This window comes from Ursus arctos, unplaced genomic scaffold (assembly GCF_023065955.2).
Source record: "Ursus arctos isolate Adak ecotype North America unplaced genomic scaffold, UrsArc2.0 scaffold_20, whole genome shotgun sequence".
In the NCBI taxonomy this organism is placed as follows: domain Eukaryota; kingdom Metazoa; phylum Chordata; class Mammalia; order Carnivora; family Ursidae; genus Ursus; species Ursus arctos.
The window spans coordinates 50,872,443-50,895,379 of NW_026622875.1; the positions used below are offsets into that span (position 1 = coordinate 50,872,443).

Below are 22,937 nucleotides of genomic sequence, written 5' to 3' on the forward strand. Positions count from 1 at the left end.
AATCCAAATTTTGCTTGTGACTTGTGCACCTAGAATGTGGCACCTAGATGCTGCCTCTCTGGGCCTCAGTTTCCCTAACTGATCTCATTTAGCACCACCCACCTGCCCACTTTCCGGTCAGGACAGTTGTGCAGAACAAACATTGTGGTTTCTGGGAAAGTACTTTGCACACTATAAAGCAATGTATTTGTTTCTTCGGGTTCTCATATCAAAGCCACTTATGCTGGGTGGCTTAAAACAACAAAAATTTACTGCTTTACAGTTCTGAAGGCTAGAAGTCTGGAATCCAGGTTATCAGCAGGGCCACATGCCCTCTTTAACTTGTAGGGAGAATCCTTTGCTTCTTCTAGCATCTGGTGTTTATTGGCTACCCCTGGTGTTCCTTGGCTTGTAGATGTACCACTTCAATATCTGCCTCTGTCTTCACGTGGCATCTTCTCCCTGTGTGCCTCTGTCTCTGTGTATCTTCTGCGCTTCTTATAAGGACACAAGTCCATTGGATTAAGGGCCTACTCTGCTACAATATGACCTCATCCTAACTAATTATATCTGCAATGACCCTATTTCCAAATAAGGTCACACTCTGAGGTACTTGGGGTTAGGACTTCTCCCCATGTCTTTTTGTAGGACACAATTTAATCCACAGCATGCACCATGTGAATAAAAGTACCACATTTAAAAACCACTGAAATAATGTTAGACTAGGTAATTCAGACTAACCCTCCTGCTGAGACTGAAAAAAGCTGGAAAAATATTTTTAAAATTCTGCTGGAAGTGTTGGAGGATTATCAGGCAATGAATAACAAAGCCAAGATTCAGAAGAAGAGAAAAATCCAGAGAGGCAAGCCTGGGATTCGGGGACACTTCCTCCAAGAGTGCCTGCTTCTGCAAGAGCTGGCTAAGAGGCTGAAGGGCTAAGCAGTGCTTTGGACAGCCTGTGGAACTAGGATCTAAAATTAGAGTCCTATTCCCAAAGTGCTACACTCTGAGAGTAAAGGTGAACCACAAGCAGACCGGTCCTCACGGATACAAAGCCCCTCTCAATCCCTAAAACTGGATGGCAGTGGTAACAGATCACTGCTGCTCCAGGTCCTGCCAGAAGCAAATATAAATTCTCTTGAAAGTACGATAACATCACTGAAGGCCTTTAGTTATTTCTGTTAAGTTTTCATCTATGATGTTTGGCACTCAATCAAAAATAACCAGGTATATGAGGATATAAGACAATATAAATGGATTCTGAGTAAAACAACAGGCAATAGAAAGAGACTCAGAGGGCTGAAAATAAAAGTGCTATCAGACACAGAATTCTTTTTTTAAATTATGCTTAATATGTTTAAAGATAAAATTGGAAAGTTTCTCAGAGAACTAGAAACAAAATAAAAAGATAAAAACATAGAGAAACCCTGGAATAAAAAAAAAAAATAACTTACATTAAGAATTCAAAAGATGTGGGGCCCCTGGGTGGTGCAGCTGGTTGAGCCTCTGACTCTCAGTGTCCACTGGGGTCATGATCTCAGGGTCCTGGGACTGAGCCCCACCTTGGGCTCCCTGATCAGCATGGAGTCTGCTTCAGGATTCTCCCTCTCCCTTTGCCCCTCCCCCACTCACTTGTACTCTCTTTCTAAAACAAACAAATCTTAAAAAAAAAGAAGAACATGAAATGCAAAAAGGTTACAGGACATTAAAAAAAAAAGAATTCAATAGGTGGGTTTAAGAGCAGCTTAAATATAGCTTGAAAAGAAAATTAGTGAACTAAATGATAGGTCCAAAGAAAATACCTAGTTTGAAATTTAGAGAGACAAAAGGATAGAAAATAAAGATGAGAGAGTAAGAGATATAGGGGATGTAAAAGGAAGGGATCATAGATACGCAGTTACAGGACAGGAAGGAAAGAATCGTGCAGAAGAAGTAACAGTCAAAAAAATTTAAAACTGAAAAAAAAGACATCAAGCACAGATCCAATATCTTAAATGGATAAATCCCACTCAGGATGAATAAAAAGAGAGCTATACCTAAGCACCTCACAGTAAACTGCTGTGCACCAAAGACAAAGTGAAAATCTTAGAAGCAGCCAGTGGAGAAAAAAAGACAGATAATCATCAAGGGACTTAAATAAGATGGACAGTGGATTTCTTAATGAAAATACTAAAAGCCAAAAGGCACTGGAATATTGTCAAAGTACTAAAAGAAAATATCCAAATGTTTAAAGAACAATTAACACCAATTTTGAATAAACTCCTAAGGAAGAAATAACACATCTCTTATACAAATTCTTCCAGAGCACAAAAATGATGGCACTTCCCAGTGCATTTTATGAGACAGACTAAACCATAGCAGAGATATCACCGAAGGGTAAAATTATATGCAATCCTTGTCAGGAGCAAAGATGTAAAAAATCCTGAATAAAATATTAGAAAATGGATCCAGCAACATATAAAAATGATAATACATCACAAGCAAATGCGTTTAATGCAGGAATGCAATCCATCACATTAACAGGATAAAGGGGAAAAATATCATAGAGTCAGAAAAATAATTTGATGAAATTCAATATCCATTTATGATAAAATTCCTTGCAAACTAGGACTAGATAAGGACTTCTTGAATCTGATAAATGGTATTTATAAATAACTGTGGCACTCATCATACTTGGTGAAATGTTGAAAGCTTCCGGCAGAGATCAAGGACAAGACTAGAATGCCTAAATCACAGCCTCTATCCAACATAATGCTGGAAAAAAGGGGGTATAAGAAAAGGGGGGAAATCTCATTCGTGGATTTTTTTGTGTGTGTGCACAGAATCTCTGGATAAATTTCTAGAATCAACAATTATTTGGGAGATATAAAGTCAGTCTGAAAATATCACTTGTGTTTCTAAATATCAATAATAAATATTTAGAAAAAGAAAAAGAATCTAAAGTTATAATTTACACTAACATCCAAATATAAAATATCTAGGAATAAACTATGATGTGCAAGATATGCAAGACCTGTATTCTAAAATGTTACTTGGAGAAATTTTAAAGTCCATAAAAAATGGAGGGACATACCATGTTCATGGTTTTGAAGATTCCATATTATAGAGTGTCCATTTTCCCTTAGATTCCATGTAGTCTTGGAGAAAACCAGAGCAGTTTTTGTTTGTTTTACGGAAACTGGAAACAGATAAACTGATTCTAAGATTTAAATGGAAATGCAAAGAGCCAGTAATAGACTTGCTCCACTGGATACTGAAACTTACAGAGCAACAATAACTAAGAAAATGTAATTTTGGGAAAAGAACAGATAAGTAGACTAATGCAATAGAACAGAAGCCCTGAAACAGTTGCAGGCAGATATGTGTACCCACACAGAGAGAACAACGTTGCTAGATTCCTGGAGCAACATCCTTACTCTCTGCAATCCTGGTCAAAGCTCATCCCATGCCTGGACTTCAAAAATTCTGATTTGAAATAAAAATAGATTAATAAGCATGTCCAGTTTGCAGTGTCTCACTTCCACCTGAAAGCAAGACAATCTTCCAGGAAACCGTTCCCCCTCTGCTTTCTGGGAAAAAGGAAAAGCAGGGATTATGTCCTCTTTTCTAACACCTACAGATTTGAGTCCTAAATATTCCAGGCAGTCTGAGTATAAAGGGTATATAGCTTGCTGAGGCTTATACTGTTTGGTCATTTAGGAGGCACAGTAGATAGCGGATAAAATCAAGTAGACGTTGGTTTTAAAGTACTACTTTTCATTTACATGTCTATGAAGTTTCTAATCAAACTACTTAAGCTCTTTGAGTATCAGTTATCCTTATCTGTGAAAGGACAGTTACTGTGAAGGTTAAGTTGAATAATGCTTGTGGAGCATTCGGGAGAGTGTCAGCACATAGTAAGCATTTAAAAAGTAGAAGCCAAAGTGAAATAAGCCAGACAGAGAAAGACAAACCTTGTGATTTCACTTATATGTGGAATCTAAAAAATAAAATAAATGAACAGATACACAACAACATCAACAAAAGAAACAGACTCATAAATACAGAGAACAGACTGAGAGTTGCCAGAGGGGAGGGGGGGTGGGAGGATGGGTGAAATAGGTGAAGGAGATTAAGAGTTACAAACTTACAGTTATAAAATAAGTAAGTCATAGAGATGAAAAGTACAGCATAGGGAATATAATACTGTAATAACTGTATGGTGACGGATGTTGATTACACATATCGGGGTGATCACCAAGTGATGTACAGAGTTGTCATATCACTCAGCTGTATACCTGAAGCAAATATGTCAATTATATTTCAATTAACAATAAAATAAATAAATAAAATGTGGAAGCTATTATTGAACATATACCGGGGCTGGGTGTTAGGGCTATGGTGACGATGAAGACAGAATAACAGAAATAAAAAAGTGGACTTGTGAGGGTTTATTACATAATACCAAATGTGTGGTTAATGTTTATGAAATATTTGTGGAATGGGAAGGTTACTCATTTACCAGGCTCTCACAAATCCTACTAGTTAAGCTCCCTTTTTTTTTTTTTTAAGATTTTGTTTATTTATTCGACAGAGATAGAGACAGACAGCGAGAGAGGGAACACAAGCAGGGGGAGTGGGAGAGGAAGAAGCAGGCTCATAGCGGAGGAGCCCGATGTGGGGCTCGATCCCATAACGCCGGGACCACGCCCTGAGCTGAAGGCAGACGCTTAACCACTGTGCCACCCAGGCGCCCCTAAGCTCCCTTGTTTTTAAGTGTCAGACTCCCTTTGAAATGATAACTGGATTCCTAATACATTTCTGCCTCCCATTATTACTGAAGCCTGGGCTGGTTCCCATGTCCCCAACACCACACACACATGCACACACACACACACACACACACACACACACACACACCCTGAAGACCTGGCCTCGGCTAACATCTTTTCCCTTCTTCCTACCCTAAACACATGGGGACCCTTTTGCCTCTTGTGGTCGGTCAACTGGTACCTGGGTAGCTTGCAACCTGGCTAACTAACACCTAATTGATTTACCTTACCCAGAGACTCCTAATACAAAACCACCCATAAAAGAAATATTTCAAAACCAACAAGAGGCTAGGTACTACAAAGACCTATTCCAGAACTTAACACTTGAGGCCTGTAAACATCGGCTTGGAAGGAAGGGGTGGTCAGGGTTGACTGCAGAAGGAGCTGGCCTCCTCTCCTCCAGGGGGAGCCACAGTACTCTCCATCCTTCCCTGCTGAGACAGTCCTATCACTTCTAGACCCCCACCCTACCCAAGACACCATAAATCAAGGTGCTCTAGAGTTACAAATGAATATGTTAAACTGTAATTAACTAAAGAGGTTTTCCTAATGACTAAGCATATCAGGGTCCTGGCTCCTCCCTCTCTCTGTAGAGAGGGTTATACCTGCCACCCAGGTGTTTGGACAGCTTCCTGATTCTTGTTGCTACTTCTCCTCTTGCCCTTCTTAGTAAGAGAATCTGAATATCTGTTTTGGAAATCCACTACAATGTTAAAGAAAATTTCTTTGCCTGCAAAGAAATCCTTATTATTTGCCAAAGGGTCTTCTTGTTGGGTGTTTAGTGGAACAAGGAGCAGGTAATCTGCACCGCAGATAAAGAAGACTGTTATTCCTTCATCCCGCAGCCCACTCTGTTCCAGATATGCCTCTCATATCTCACTGGCCCTTCTCTGAATTCTCCTCCAGTTCTTGCTGAGTAACAAAAAGGAAGTCATCACTCTGCATCCTCCACTTAGTTCTGAATGCACTGAAAATTGTTACCAAAAGGGATCTCCCCAAGTCTGTGAAACCCAAAAGGTACTATACTCTTAGTATTCAGTCACGTCAGCAAAGCACACTGGAAAAGTGAATGCGGCAGCCGCCATAACCACATCTAGGGCTCACCCTTTGCTTCGATTTCCTGAGTACAGCAATAAACCAAGTCAGCCCATGATAAACTTGTTTTGAAAGAAGCAAGGGAATTAAGTGATTTAAATTACCTACATGCTCACTGTAGGCTCTGCGTCTGTCCTGGCACTCATGAAAGACACAGGACAAAATCACCACCTAACAAAGCCCTACTTACAGTCATAAAGCAGGGCAGAGGCTGGGACTTTGCACACAGGGCAGGGGCCTCGACCTTGGAACCAGTGGAGCTTGAGAACAGCTATACCCCACCGTCTCACCTCCCCCAGACATCACAGCCCACATTCACATGTGCTGAGCTCACACCTCTCACATGGGCCCCTGGCCCCCACCCTGTGCAACGCAGTAATTCAGACTCTATGTATTTGTTTGGGACAAAGGGATGTCTGTTTCAGCAGCAGGCAAACTTTTTCCATGGAAATAGAGCCCTAAATTTTAAAAAGCAAAGCCAATAAAAAGAAAATATTCATTTTATTTTACAATGAATTTTTTAGGAATATATCTGCTATATTCTTGATGCATTTTTCACAAATACTATCTACTTCAAATGACTGAGAAATTTCATCAAATTACCTTTACACTGAATTTCCAGATCTCTGAAGAGAAGAATGCAGTCCAGCCTCTGAGAACCATAGATTCAAAGGGAATTCCGCAAGTAAAATTTTAGGGCCTTATGCAAACTATTGTACGGTCACTCTATGTGGTCTAGAATTGTGCTAATACTTTATTCACACTACCTCATTTAATCTCCATAGCAACCCTATGAAGTAGTCACTATTAGTCTCCCATTTTACAGATGGGGACACTGAAGCACAGAGAGGGTAAGACACTTGCTCGAAGTCGCGTAGCTAATAAGTGGGCCTGGGATTTAAATCCTGTTCATAACTTAACCACTCTTCCCAGAATAATGAAGAGAATGGGAATGTGTGGTACATTTACTTTGTAGGAAATGAAAGTTTAATGTTTAATCAGCAAACATTTGAAATACATTGGCATTAGTTCCTGGGACCACAGTCCTGAATTCCAAGCAATGGTGACTTGCCGTTCTGTTCCTTCCTTCATTCCCTCCCCACACATGGGACTTGGTGTCAAGCCCTGGTCAAGGTCACATGGCCCCATGATCATGATCACTGAGCCCCTGGTGGGAAGGGCCAGGCTTTCCTGAAGGAGAAGTTAGAGAACTCCGGCTACCCATCCAGGACTATTCCTCTCCCCCTTGCTGCTGCCTGAGAGAATACCGCTACACCAGGAAAAACAGGAAGCTGGTAACCAGATATGCCAGAACAACCACCCCACTGTTCAGAGCCACCGGTGAGAAGCACAGCCCCAGCCCTGTGTCCCTGGGCCTCCTGCCTGGAAGGAAACAGCCGGCCCCAGGGCAGGGTTGGGCACGCCACAGACTCACCTCTGGGTGAGCTCCTAACCAGCCACTCAGCCACCCTCAACAGTCTGCTCCGCCCCAGAATCTGGAAGGCAAGGAAAAGAATCCCTGTTTACTGAGCATCCACCACACCGGTGCTTGTTCATGACCCGAGCCAGTCCCACGGGTGGAAGGTGGGTCATAATTTCCATGGCATAAACGAAGACAGGGAGGCTCAGAGAGCTTGAGTGATCTGTGCAGCCAGGACATCACAGTCGGGGACTGGAACCTCGTTTTGTCTGCCTACAAAACCCTCAATTCAGTGCATTTTTCATTATGCCATGCTGCAAAATTTCTTTCTCAAATTTAACTAACAGTATCTTGATTTCTATTTGGCTAACAAAATAAAGCAAAAACACCAATGAATCAGTATCAGTTTCTTTAAAGAAAACCACTTTATATAAAAATGGTTAAACATTTTAAAGGGAAAATATAAAACAGTTGCAGAATTATGACAAAAACTAAACATTGGGTAAAGGCTGCATACAAATTAAAAGTCCAAGACCACCCGAATAGTAATATAAACAGAAATACTAATTTCAAACTTGGAAAAATTTCAACCTCTTCATTAATCAAAGAAACACAAAAATAAAATCAATGCATGTGAGCTATTAAATTGGCAATTAAGAACTTTTAAACACCACGTTGTTACAAGAAGGTACTACTGTTGTAACTGTAAATTGCTACTATCCCTTTGGAAAGCAATTTAGTAATTTGTACCAAGAGTACGGATGCTTTTTGTACACTTCCTCACCCAGTAATTCCATTTCCTGAGTCTATCCTAAGGGACTAATTTAAAATATGAAGAGGTTACATGCAGCATTTTCTACATTACTTATATGTGGGGGATAAGTGGAAAGCAGCTAAATGTCATTCTAATAAGTGTTGGTATATTCAATCAATAAAGTATTACACAGCCATTAAAAATGATGGTGACGGAGTTTATGTAGCAAAATGGAAAAATACTGTTAAATGCAATATTAAGGAAAGATAACTGGGATAAGGATGTAAAATGTAATTTATGTAAAATGGGAATACGTGGACATGGGCTACCACTTTTGCAAAAAAAAAAAAAAAAAAAAAAAAAAACCAGAAGAAACTAAAGGTAAATACATCAAAAAGAGGAAAGAGGATGCCTTGCTCCAAATATTTTAGGAAGGCTCTTCTGATAAGTTGACAGGCATTTGCCATATCTTCCACTTTTCCCTTAGGCATTTCTTTTTTTTTTTTTTTAAACAAAAGAGAACCACATTTGGAATAGTCTTGCTTGCTGCGATGGACACTGGCCCGCTTGGCGGGCACTACCAGGTGGTGAGTTTCCAGAAGTGAGGCTGGGGGGCGGCTCCCAGCATCCTTTCCTTCGTGTGGTTTCTACACAGCTTTTGTGCTGTGTTTGTGTTCTGACCCTACAAAGGTTACTTTTGTTCCACTAACCGCTGTGGTTCAGGGGCTACATTGAGGGCTATGGGGGAAAACCATTCAAACCTAAGAGTAAAACCCTTTTTAGGTTTCTTTTAAAACCTAAAAGAAAAAGAAAAACCGAGGACTTCTTTTTGTTTGTCTTGTAGCTCAGGAGCAGAGGGCTGCATTTACCATATGCAACAGTTCCTGATTAACGCTGTCTAGGCAAAAGCCCTGTATTTATGTATATATGCATTTTTTTTCCTTTCATGTCTACAGCCCATTTCCATTCTCCTCACCCCACGGAGAGATTTCCTAATGTGCCTGAGGTGTATCCTTATGTCCACAACAGTGCTTACAAAATGTGCAATGTGCACCTATTTTTAACTTATAGAAATACTAGTTTATGCATCTCATTCTTCTTTTTCCCCTATGTACTATGCTCTTGCCATTCACGCACATTGTTCTGTGCATAGTACTGAGCTGCTGGGTAATAAATACATGAGGTGTGTACCCACCAGGGCACTGAATGCCATGGACTCCCAGCCTGCCATCTCTCTAACCCCTCCCTCTTTCCCCAGCTCTGCCACTTGTTTAAACATGAGGGCTGTATGCCTATGACCTAACATAGTATCGACAGTACCAAGCGAATATGACAATTCTTTAAGCCCCTTTATAATTTTTTAAAGAAAAAAATTGCACTTGAAACATGTAGTCTACAAGCATGTATTTTTCTTATATGCCAAGAATTCCCTGTGATAACTTTGATAATTAAAAATGTATAAATAAAATATACTCAATTCCTTTATCCTCTCTTCAACTATTTTGAAGCAGCTGCTTTTGGAAGGGCCATAAGTGGTCACCTAAGACTCTCAAGGCCAGGATCTGAATTCCAGAAATGTCAGAAAGCGGCTGCTGTTGTTTGATGACTTGATTCTGTAATCTGGTATCTCTGAGGTCACACTTTGATCCTGAAATTGACACTCTGGGAGCCACGTATGTCTCAGCAAGTGCACATAGCAGGACAAAGTGAATGGAGGCGGGTTTCTAGCTAGGACGGGAGCAGGGGTAATGTCCCACTGGGCTCTGTGCCCTGCCTGTGACCCCTACCACAATAAAAGCTGTTTATGACTACAATCCTCTTTAGTCCTGAACTAGCTGTTCATCAAAGCAGTTTCCCACAGACTTCTTCCTTTGCACCTCCTAACAATCGTGTGCAGGCCAAGGTAGGCATTACCAACTCCAGGTTAGGAGGGAAGGTGCTGAGGCTCAAAGGGTGAAGTCACTTGCTCAAAGTCACAGATGCAGCAAGGGGTAGGAGGGACAGTCCTGCCTTGGTTGGTGTGAGCCACCCTTGGGGAAAGGTGGGGAAAGTCCCCACTACCACAGTGGGAGAGCACACCCATGTACTCTTTAAAAATCAGGGTTCTAACAGTCTATGCCTACCAAAGCACGGGTGATTCTTATCCTAGTGACTCTGTGCCCTAGAGATCATGTTTCTACCAGTCCCTCCCTCTCCTGATCCCGGTGAACCATGAAGGGAGGCATGAGTGAAAAATGGGAGCCCCAAAGGGCCAGCTCCTCCCCTGCTTGCAGGCATCTTTTTTTTCGGAGCTGGAAAAGATCTTAGGAACCATATCCGTCAGGGTTCTGGCAGGAAACAGATGGCACTCTCAAATTGGGTAATCTGAGGAGAGTTTAATAAAGGGGCCATTTATAAGGGGTGGGCAGGGACTAGGGGAACCACAGTGCAGTGTTCCGGGACCAGTTACAGTGCCACAGTTACAGCTTTAGGACCAAAGGGGTGAGGGAGGAGAGGCTACTGGAACCTTGAGACAGAGTGCCCTGTGAGAGGGCTGCCTGCCAGGAGCCCAGATAAAAGGAGGAGCCAAGAGAATCAATATTTTGGCCCCACTCCTCCTCCACTCCCCACCCCCCAATCCTATTGATTTTCCTTACAGGGTAAAGAATGCAACAGGGGGCCAGAAAGCAAGGGAGCCCATTCATATAGTCCCTACTGGTCAGATTCCAGAGCACAGGGCAGGGTGGAGAAGGCTGGAGGGAAGATCTGGAGCGGCAAGAAGAGAACACCCAGCATAAGAACAAACTGACCCAACCCCTTAACGTGAAAGGTACTGTAACTCCCAGGGAAAGTCCTGGCCTAGAAAATCAGTGGATGAATTGCAGAGTTGGGCGGGGAACTCAATCCCTGGGTGCCAGTCCACACTCCTCCACTCTCCATTTGACCCGAGGATTCCTTTTCCTATAAGCATGGCTCAAACCTTGAAAAATAATCATATCAGCTGGAAACTATTTATGTCTCATTTAGGGATTGTGTATTCCAAAGCTACCCCCTCACCCCCAAGTGGTTCAGTCTACACGACCTTGGCACTACTCCCCAAATGACTACTTTGTTCACACCTGTGTGCTACACCTTTGACACAGGAGTCAGGGTCCCCACAGTTTAAAGGGACCAGCTTGGAAGAAAATACCTTGCAGCAGGCACAGGCATGAAAACACAAATGGGTGAGCACATGTCTGTAGTTCTGTAGTGAAGCTTGGCTGTGGCACAAGAGGGGAAGAAGGAAGTCCCTCCGTCCAACCTCCCGTACAGACAAACAGGCCCCCAACCTTCAGTGAACTGACAGAGCACCCTCCCACTCCACTTACATACAGAAATAGCTGTGCATTGACCCATGAACTGCCCAGGCCTGGAAAAGTCCTCCAGGATATTTTAAAAATCACATGTTCTTCCAAGCCTTTTAAAATTTGACTAGAGAAGTGGCTGGCTAAAAAAAGAGCAAATTATCAAAATCCTTTTTAGAGGCACTGTCTGAGCTACAAATTCAAAATAAAAGATCAAAATGTTATTTGACCCTCAATTTCCTCAGACATTCTATAAACCTTGCTCTATTTATAAAATAAGCTTCCCAATTCTTTGGATAAGAGACTTAGCTCAAGAAAACCATGAAAAGATTATCGATGATTAATCTCATACATATATTAGCATGATACCTCAATATAAAATTAAAAACACCAGAGAACTCTTGTTTGGCTTCCTAATTTTTATATTCATTCATTCCATCTCTCAATGTTTCCTGGGTGTCTGTGTTTGGAGCTGTGGGCAGAACAAAATATAGTAAGACTCAGAGTGGCAAGTGGGGACCAAATCCCAAAGGAAGGTTCTCCCATCTTCTATCTCTTGTAGGCAGTGAGGAGGCACCGAGAGCTTCCAAACAGAGGAGTAATTAGACTGCATCATGCTTTGGCAATTATTTATGCTAGAAATATGTACAGGATGATGATGATGACGGTGATGAGACCCAGAGGCAGGAAGCCTCGTTAGAAGGCTGTTGAGATATTGCAGTCAAGATGCAAGGATGGGCAGAAAAACCACTTTCCCAGAACAGAGAATGTGGAGAAGGAAGTGGCAGAGATTTGGACCAGGTCTGCATGACGCAGCAGGGAGATGTATCCTGGAATGTGGGAAGGCCAGACATGTTTTCTCCATGAAAAGGGGGCTGAGCAGAGAGCTGAGGGCTGAATGCCCAGACAAGGGTGAGCTGTGCTTTTCCTCGTGCCTTGTCTCAGGGTCTGGGGTGGAGCACTGCTCTGGCGAGGGACTGGAAGGGGACCTCTCACCCCTGATGCGCTCCCCCTAATCCCATCTCTGTTCCAGTGGGTCAGCACTAGGGTGAGCCAGCTCTCCCTCGGCATAGCTCTTCACACTGTGAAGTTCTTTCTCAGTGTGGGTGAGAATAAGTACCCTGGGTTTTCCACCTGCTGGAGTGGCCTCTAAAGCTTGATAGTGTGTGCCTCTCCTTCTTCTCCTGGGTGTCTAAAAAGGGGCCCAGTGAGGACTCCCCCCAAAGGGAATTAGTGCCATAACCAGCTTGGCTCTGCTAAGCAATCTGGCTTTTCTCTCTGATTAAAATGAAAATGTCACATAATCAAGTTCAGAGTTTTAGTAAAGGGCCGTTCTGCAGGCAGTCTGACAGGCAGCCAGCCCACGGAGCCAACTTTATTCCACAGAATTGTTCATGCTCAGGAGATTTACTGTACGGCTCTCCTGCCCTGGACAGGCTGAAGGAGAAGTCCAGGAGCCAGCGAGCGTGTGGTAGGGATCTGGTGACGGAGGGAGTGCCACCCAATTACTTTCTGCTTACACTATTACAGCTCACACATGTGCCACTTCTATGAACCAGTCACCCAGTGGCAGCGGCCGCGGGAAGCTGGCTGGTGGACCTGGCACCAGCCGGAAACGACTGCATGAACTTGGCAGTAACTCTGCCCAGCAGTGGCGGTGCCCTGACCCGTCACAGCTTCTCAGCAGAAGAGGACAGATGCAGGGTAGACAGCAGAAAAGGGACAACGGGGCTTCTGTCCCAAGAGACTCTGAGCTGGTGCCTGGGTTGCTATGAAGCCGTTCCATGGTGCACAGACAGGATCTGGTGGAGGTGAGCTACACCCTCCACTGACTGTTTGCCTGGACAGCCTCGCACCAACAAGGGCATCCTTGCCTGGCTTTGGCATTTGACCCTCAGGACCCACATCTGCTCTCTATCTGCACCAGAAATCAAACAAATACCCTACAGCCGCTACTGAGAAGAGAGAGCCTCATTCATCCATCCTGCAGGCTCCTTCCCCACTCACTGACCACAGGCTCTCACGTCCCGGGCTGCCAGGCAACCCTCCCCGGTTCCCTGCCCCTACCTCCAGGCAGCCTCACACCTCAGGGTTCAAAGCTGTTTTGCGGCAGCAGCAGCAGCTGTAATAACAGCAACAAGGAGGCCTCTGGAGTGAGTCACCATTTCAAAGTATGTGCACACACATTCCCTCATTTGTCCTGATAACTGCCTCTCACCTCTGGGCGGCTTGCGATGGAGGGTGCAGCTAATAGCAGCCTCCCTTTCAAACAAGGTCGTCCTCAGGAATGCCAGCAATCTGACCAGCAGCCTTTTCCCAAGACCTCTCCTCCCTCTCTTCAGAGAACCCACACTCTCCACTCCGCCCTGGTGTTAGTACCCCAGTGGCCCAGGCAGGTACGTGGCTCTCCAATGGCCAGGTAACAGGAATCATCGCCCTCCTCCCCTGTCTCAAAGTCTTAAACAAGCCAGGCATCCTTGCCTGGCTCTGGCATTTCACCCTCAGAGCCCAGAGAGGCCCACATGGGGCCTGTACCTCCTTGTTGCTCGACTTCAGGGGAACGGAGTTTCCTGGAACGCAACTCCCAAGGTGCATGGTAACCCCGTCCCTACAGTTGTGCAGAGCTATGTGCCTGAGACTCGGAATATCGAAGAGGACCTGGGATCCATTAGCACCTGCCACAGCCACAGGTGTCTGTTGAGGAAAGAAGACACAGTGTGTCCCGTGGCTAAAGGGTGACTGGGGACCACCAGGGTGGCCTGGTATAAGACTCTGCCTGACTGTGATACTCCTCATGAGTGGTGACTGTTTGACCCAAGACATAATCTCTTTGGGGGTCTGTGAGACACAGCAGTAGCAGCAGACAGCAGCTGGGGTGACACAGTAGAGAGAGCAGTAGAAACAAGAGAAAGAAGTAGCAAAGAGCCCAGTTTTGCATGCCTGGAAGAATCCCCAGGGTAAGGAGTCCTGGATGCCTAGTGCTAAAGTGATGGCCTGACAGTGGGTACTTAGAGTTCCTGATACATCCTGAATGATGAAGTGTTAACAGGCCTGCTGGGAAGTACAGAGACCCTGGGTGAATGGGGGGGGGGGGGGGGCTGTGGCTGGGACCCAGGCCTGAGTTTCCCCTTGTCCCTGAGGGTGTGCCCAAGGAGCTCCTAACATACCCTAACAAACTGGGCACACCTCTTAGAGGCTGAAAAAGATTGATTACAATAGGAAGGAATTATTACCAGAGGAACAACTGAGCTTCCAAGATATTAAATGACTTGCTGATACAGCCACTGATGGCTGCTCACCCATCAAACATTCCCTTGCCTCCCTTTCCAACAGAACCCTGATCCCTTTAGGGACGACAGTGCGTGCAGCTGAAACTTCTCCCACAGAACCCCTTACACCTAAGTGGCCACATGGACTTCTGGCCAATCAGACATAAGCTGAGCATTTAGGAAAGAGCTTCTTGCTTTCCTGATGTAGGGATTGGCCCTGATTTCTACTCTACTGCTTCTTCCTGCCTCAGATACAGCAGGCATCTGCCACCATAGGAGGAAAGCCACATGCCAGGGAGAGTATAGGTAGGAAGGTAAGAGATTGAGTCCCTAATGACACTGTGTGAGCCCTGCACTGGCTCCTTCCAGAATTCTCATTGTGTCTGAGAAATAACTACTTACTTATTTAAGCCACTCTCCGCTGGGTTTTTTTGAGTTTTACAGCTGAATGCATTCCTGACTGATATACCTGCCTACTCACAGAGCTGCTGGTAAATGGCGGGGCTGGACTCCAAGCACTGCCTGTATAAATCCAGAGCCTACCTTGCTTGTTATCCACAAGGTAGCGGGCAGCACTACCTCTCGCTCTCAGGACAAGGGGTCTGCAAATTAGATGCCGTATGTAAAGCACTTGACACATCAGAGCAGATACCCAATAAATATTAGCTACTGTTACTACTATTATCATGAGGCCAAGTATGCTCCAAGCCACTTGAAGCTCCTGTTTTAGTATCTATGACCACAGCGAGTGGGAACCCAGAAAAAGGTGTCCTTCTTTCTGAGGAAAAGAGAGTGAGGAAGGGTTAGGTCCTTGGGCTTACCAGGGCTACTGGGAAAGGGGAGGTTGTGCACTGAGATGGTCTCCCATTCCCAGAGCCTGCTTGTCCCCTGGGAAGGGCAGCACAGATATAGAGTGGGCCCTGCCATCATTAGAGGGAAGACTCCCTCTCTGTTCCTTCAGTCTGGACCCAGCATTTGCAGAAAGCCAGACAAAAGCCCTGAAAGGGCTCAGTCAGGGGCAACAGGCACCCTAGCAAACCTGAATCATTTCTCTTCCTTCTCCAGACACAGAAGTATGTCTCCTGAAACCAAGGATATTGCTGCTTTTACAAGAGAACATTGGAAACAATCTAAATGTCTAACAGTGAGGGACTATTTTAAAAAGTGATGCTATGTCCACAGAAGAAAATGAATATTCTGTAGTAATTTAATATGATATTCTCTAAGGGTTTTTATAATTTGGGAAAAACTCTCATGTGAAAATAGCTGACATATTAAGCTATCCATGTGTTATATTTTCCATGATCCCCTTATGACATTACACATACACATATATAAGAGAAATCCAAAAGGCAAGAAGAAAAATTAAAAAGCTAACAATGATTAACACCTGTAAGTTGTGGTATTATGGATGACTTCTTCATCTTTACACTTCTGATGTTTTCTATGATTTCTACAGTTTCTTTTATAACCACAAGAAAAATCCTTATAAACAAACTGAAGAAAGGGGAAAGTGTATTAGTGACAGAAGTTATTACTACTTGGACAGGATATCTGGCTTCAAAACACGCTGTTTGCTAACAGCCAGAAAGGAGACATTTCAGTGAAATACTTTTAAAATGGAAGAGCCTCTGATGTGGCACTCCTCATTTCCCAGCAAAAGAAAAAGACCACCCCCCCTTAATTGGGGCCTGGGTCTATAGGCACATCCCTTACTCCTTTGAAGCGGCTCTGATCTGAGATCCCTCTCACTGGGGATCCCTGAGAGAAGACCCTCCCTGTGAAAGACCATCTCTGCCAAGTTCACAGAGCACAGATATCTGAGACACCCGGAGATGGCGTCCTGGTGTTCTGATGAGGTTGGGATATGGTTTCTCTCCCTAATAAGATGAAAAGTGAATGGATGCTAAGAGATATGTTTTCTCTGCAGCTCAGCTCTCTGTATAACTAGCACTCCGTAAGCATCAAGCCTGAGTCTTTCGAACTGGGGCTAAGCCAGCCAGCAAACCACCACAGCCACGGCAAATTTACTATGGAAGTGCTCCGGGCTACCTTTCTTTCTGTTCTTCCTCCCAAGGAGTTTGTGTTCCCACACCATACAACTTTTTCAGCCTATCATTTCTTTCCCCACATCAAACACTTGGACCCAGTGGTCTGGAAGTAACAATATCTCCACTATCTTTCCTTCACACTTGACACAGCAGGCGTCCACCCTGGACCTGGATGCTTAGGATGGAAAGTTAATTTTTCATCGTACACCCAATGGTTCGATATATCGTTTGGGACTTTGATCTTTGGGACCAAAGATCAGAACATATCAGATATAATAACAAAACCATTAATAAAAACTCACGTGGTAAAAGATACTCTTTTCATCCAAAGAAACTGTGTTGTTCCACACAGTTTTAAGATTCCATTTCCTTGCACCCAGGAATTACCAGAATGCTATCAGCATTCTGTGAAGAGTCTCATTTCAAATTCAGATTATTCAGACTCATCTGTGACAGATGTAGAACTCCCAGATTTCCACAATGTGTTGTAAGTTTTCCCCTATAACCCCCATCTGGCTTAACATCACCATCAGTGATTTTTTCAGAATGTGAAAGTTCAACAGCTTGAAATGTTAAGACTGTAAAAAGCAGCATTATCACCCAGCAACAGCTCAGAGCTTTGACACTTGAATATGGGATTTGTAATATATCTAACAGTACAATCCAGACTTGATGAAGAAAGAGTTGGCTAATAGAGTACAATAATATTGCAAGAGGAAATATTTACTCTGTTTGAGCAACGACTTCTTCAGGCGGCCATAAGATCACAGAATGTTGGAACTGGAAGGGCCTTGAGATCCTCTAATCTAATTCCTTCAAATTGAAGCCGGGGCCTGGGCACCCCTCCAAGGGAGCACATGACTGGAATAAAGCCTTACAGTGAGGAGTGGGTCGGGGCTCCCATTTGGACTTCCCGCATTTCTACGTACCACTAATTAACGTCTACGTTAAAGCATCCGTCTCCTGGCCTTGTGCAAAGACACAATGTCTCCCACCTATCTACTGAATAAAATCCAAACCTGGTTTTCAAGGCCCTGGTCTCACCTTTCTACCTTTATTCCACACTCTCCAAACACCTGCACAGGCTCCTTTCTGCACCTGGGATACCACCTCCTCTTTTGAGGCCCTCTGTCCATTGGTATTCAGTATATCCCCTCCTCTATGCAGACTCCATGGTTCCTCCGACATAAATATGCTCTCGTTCTCCTGAACAACCACACCAACTTGTCCCTATCTCTACTAGAGAATGTATCATATTCTGCACTCTATTATTGGTTGGTTTGTTTTATATCCTTCATCAGATTCCGAGTTTCCAGAGAACAGGGAAAATGCTTGATTCATATTAATTAGTTAATTATTCCATGGTCCTTTGCTTATCTGCAGTGCTTGAAAAAAATCAGAACAAATGTGATCATAATATGTTTTTCTTGTCTATAAAGGCAGATCCAATAAAGGTTCAATTCACTGCACTGCAGTAATTCTGTATGCATGGTATCAGAAGCAAACTTCTTCCTCACTCTTTCTCCCCAACATTTTGTTATGAAAAATTTCACATACACAACAAAGTATGTTTAAGGCCACCTAGATTCTACCATTAACATTTACTTGACTGTACTTACTTTATCACATATCTATACACATATTCATTCTTGTATTCATTCATTAATCCATTTAATCTTTTTGATGTATTTCAAAGTAAACTACAGATATCATTCTACTTCCTCTAAATAATTCAGCATGTATATCATTAACTACAGTTCAATATTCATTTTTTTTCTCTTGAGGTAAAATTTATATTCAATGAAGTGCCCAAATCTTAAACGTATACACACTGAGTTTATATAAATATATATACCTGAGTTAAAAAAATCCCACTCTGCCATAAGGAACCACTGTTTTGATTTTTCCCCACACCATAGATTAGTTTCAACTATTCTAGAATTTCATACAAATGGAACCAAATACTAAATACTAAACACTTTTTGTGGAAAGCTTCTTTCACTCAGTTTTTTAGTTTCATACATGTTGCATGTATTAGTAATTTTCTCCTTGATATTGCTAAGTAGCAGTCCATTGTATACCACTGTTTCTGTATCCATTTTCCTACTGATGGGGACACATAGGCTTTATAAGTGTTTGTCAACATAGATTTCAATTTCTCTTATGTAAATAACTGTGAGTAGAATTGCTGAGTCAAATAAGGACATATTTAGTTTTATAAGAAATGCTAGAGGGGTGCCTGGGTGGCAGTTAAGTGTCTGACTCTTGATTTCAACTCAGGTCTTGATCTCAGGGTCATGCATTCAAGCCCAATGTTGGGCTCTACAATGGGCATGGATGGAGCCTACTTTTAAATAAATAAATAAATAAATAAATAAATAAATAAATAAATAAATAAAAAATGCTAGAGCTTTCCAAAGTGGTTATATCATTTTACATTCCTACCAACACTGAGAGCTCCAAATTGTTTGTGGGAAGGTTTTTGACACTGAATTAGAATTTTTTTTATAGACATAGGGCTATTCAGATTTTCTGTTTCATCAGGTGTCAGTTTATTTATTTTTTTTAAATAGATTTATTTATTTATTTGGGAGAGGGAGAGATAGAGAGAGCACAAGCAGGGGGAGGGGCAGAGGAAGAGGGAGAAACAGACTCCCTGCTGACCAGGGAGCCTGATGTTGGGCTTGATCCCAGAACCCTGGGACCAGGACCTGAGCCAAAAGGAGACGCTTAACCCACTGAGCCACCCAGGTGCCCCCAGGTGTCCGTTTTTCAAAGAATTTGTAGAGTTCATCTAAGTTGTGGAATTTTTGTGGCATAAAGTTGTTCCTAATATTCTTATTAATTTTGTAATGTCGGTAGGATTGATAACACCTCTTTTACTCTGGTTCTTGGTAATAAGTGCTCTCTATCTAATCAATTTTACTGATCTTTTAAATGACAAAGAATTTGGATTTACAGTTTTTCTCTACTTGTTGTCTATTTTCCAATTTATTATTTTTTTCTTTCATAATTGTGTTTTTATTGATTGTTCTAAGGATTAGTACACACATCTAAGGATCAGTACAGACATTTCAGTTTGTACACAATTCTTAATGTACATACTGAAAATCTAAAAAATTATGTAGTTGTGATTCTTTTCTAAAACTTATTTATTCCAGTGACCTTCCAGCTTAAAATTTGAAGGCAAATTTTCCTTAACAGTATGTCAAGTGCAAATATCTTCAAATGTTGATACACTACTATACTGTTAAATCCCATTAATTCACAATTTAATATCATATACACTACATACTCAAATTTTCAATCTCGCACAGCACATTAACAAGTTACTAGGAAAACTGGACTACCAGACCAAGATGTTACAGAGTGCAGAAAATTCTGACAGGGAGAGCCAAGATCAAGGAGTGGTTTTCTTTAGGAAACAAGTCTACCAAAAGCGACATGGAAATAGAAGTAATTTAAAATGTTCAAGACGTATTAAGTGCCCGACTGACTCCAAACTGCCATTTAGTATGCTTGGTATTACAGGATATAAAAACTACCCCATCTATGGAATGTTGAGCTGACACACAAGACTATCAAAGCCTCCCATATTCAATATTTCACTATTCTCTGGTTGTACCAAAACAAAACAAAACAAAAAAACAACAACAAATGATTTCACCTCTTATAAAAAAAATTTACACTTAAAAAATGGGATGAGGTGGGATTCCCTCTTTCTTAAAAATGTCTCTAGAGCTACTAAAAAACTTCCATTTATGAAATAGTTGATAAAAATATTTCTCGGGATTGTACAAGAAGGGAGACAGGGACCACTGACAAGACATGGTATATGATATTAATCAGATGGCTTCTTTCTCCCTGCTTCATGAGAGGCTGGACTCTCCTCATTTTTAGTTTCTCTATTTTCTGCAGGTAAGTCTTCTTTCATTTCTTGGTTAGCCACTTCAGCCTGTCTTCCCTTTGCTCCCCTTTTCCCCTTTGTTTGCACTTTTTTGTCTGAAGATTTACCCTCTCCTGCTGCCTTTTTTGGCTTCGTTTCCACTTTTGCAAGAGCAGGTTTAGCTGACAACCACAAAAACCTTCTCTTGGGCTCCTCTTTCGCTGCCCCCTCGCAGGAGCTGACCTTCCTCTTGGATATCGTGAGGGGGGTGGGCGAGTGCCCAGTGCCTGCACCTGCGGGGCTGAGGCCTGTGCAGAGCCTTCAGGAAGCTGGGCTGCCTGGCTGCTGCAGCTCCTCCCTACTGCTCTTATCTATTTCATGTCCTTCTTACTACTTATTTTGGATATTTTTCTTAAGAGGAAACCTTCAGACACTGAGTTTTAGACCTGTCTTATTTGATAAGGTAGCCCATGACCATATGTGGGTATCTAAATTTAAATTAATTTAAATTAAATTAATAAAAAATTAAAGCCACATAGGATTAGTTAGTGGCTATCAGACTTGACAACACAGATATAGAACATTTCCATTGCCACAGAAAGTTCTATTGTACAGCACACTTAAGACTTTTCTTTTGGGGGCATCTGGGTGGCTCAGTTGATTAAGCCTCCAACTCTTGATTTTGGTTCAGGTCATGATCTCAGGGTCATGAGATCGAGCCCCCGGCCAGGCTCGGTGCTCAGCACAGAGTCTGCTTGGGATTCTCTTTGTCCTTCTTCCTCTGCCCCTCCTCTCTCTCTCTCTTAAATAAATAAATAAAATCTTAAAAAAAAATACCTCTTTATAAAACAAACATTTAAAGCTCTAAAATTTCCTCTAAGTAGTGCTTTAGCTGCATCCTATAAATTTTGATGTCATATTTTCATTACCATTAACTAAATGGTTAAAACTATTTTTGAATACCCTTTTGATTTCTTCTTTGAAACGCAGATATTTAAAGTGTGTTCCTGAATTTCCAAATATTTGGGGTTTCCCAAGATATATTTCTGTTATTGATTTCTAATTTAATTCCAATGTAGTCAGAGGATATATTACATTCTCTACATATTCCAAATTTTTAAACTTTACTGAGACTTGTTTCATGGTCCAGCATTTTTACCAATGTGGTAAACATGTCATGTGCAATTGAAGAGAATGTGTATCCTGTTGTTCTTAAATGTAGTATTCTACAAACATCAATCTGGCTATGTCTTCATCTATGCCTCTTGCCGATTTGTGTGTGTGTGTGTGTGTGTGTGTGTGTGTGTGTGTGATTGACCTATCAGTTGCTGACAGTGGGAAAATCTCCAACTCTGAGGTATTTTTTGTTTCTCCCTTTAATTCTGTGAATTGGTATATAAGTTGCAGCCCGGTAACTTTCAGTTGGCTAGTATGAAATAGAAACTTTGGCTAAGAGATTTAACAAAGAAGCTTCTGGTATCTCATTAATACGCTGAAGTATACAATGAACTATGCTGCTTATTTGGTTGTTAACAGTTTACTGAGACCCTAAAGATAACTGTTTCCTCTAGAAGTTTTCAAGCTCCATGTCTTTATCTACTTATAGATATATTTTTCAAATTTGCTAATCTGAACTAATTACAGGAAGGAGCAATTTGCACTTTAAATGTTCTTTAAAAAGTGTGCTTTTAGTTCCACCTCTGGTCTGGCCAAGGTAGCTCCTACTGGACCAATTCTCCTGGGAAAAGCTATACACTCCAGACAAGATATAAAAACAATTGCCTGAAGGCACTGTAGAAAGACAAAAAATAGGGAGATTCTGCAGGAGGGCTGAGATGTGGGACAAAGGAAAAGACAGAGATGTGTTTCCCAATTTTACGGCTTTTAGCCTGGTGGCAGGCTGTGGTCAGTGCCAGGCTGAGTGGCTAAAACTCCAACAGAAAGCATGCAGTCTTTCAGAGACAGATTTTGGAACCACCACAGCCACTGGAAAAGTGAAGAGGGAATCCCAGAAAGAATAGAGCCAGAAAGAGAAAGCCTCAAATTCTGTGTAAAAACTCTGCCTGAATCTCCGAAGGCATGCATGCACGGGGCAGACTCTAAGCAACCTAGCTAAGGATAAAATAATGAGCCAACAATTGAGATGCTTAGCCCAACAGCCAGGGCTTGTGGTTTTAGTTCAACCGAGGTAATTGCTAGGTAAGGCAAAAAGCAAAATAAATAATAGCTACCCCCCCACAATAAACGTCTTCAGAAGAATATAATAAAATCCAGAGTCTCCATAATGTAGTAGTACAGTGTTCAAAATACAATCTGAAATTATTAAAATACACAGAAATAGGAAAATGC

At 42.3% G+C, this 22,937-nt stretch overlaps 2 protein-coding genes across 10 annotated transcripts in view; both read right to left on the bottom strand.

Annotated features, from left to right (window-relative positions):
- Positions 1-22,937, bottom strand: part of CTDSPL (CTD small phosphatase like) — a 116,019-nt gene that overhangs the window by 58,022 nt on the left and 35,060 nt on the right. The gene's annotated exons all lie outside the window — the stretch shown is intronic.
- Positions 20,443-20,909, bottom strand: LOC113253638 (non-histone chromosomal protein HMG-14-like; the record flags this gene model as incomplete). Its single annotated transcript, XM_048216162.2, has 1 exon — positions 20,443-20,909. A coding segment is annotated over one exon (366 nt), but the record flags the coding sequence as incomplete, so codon positions are not given.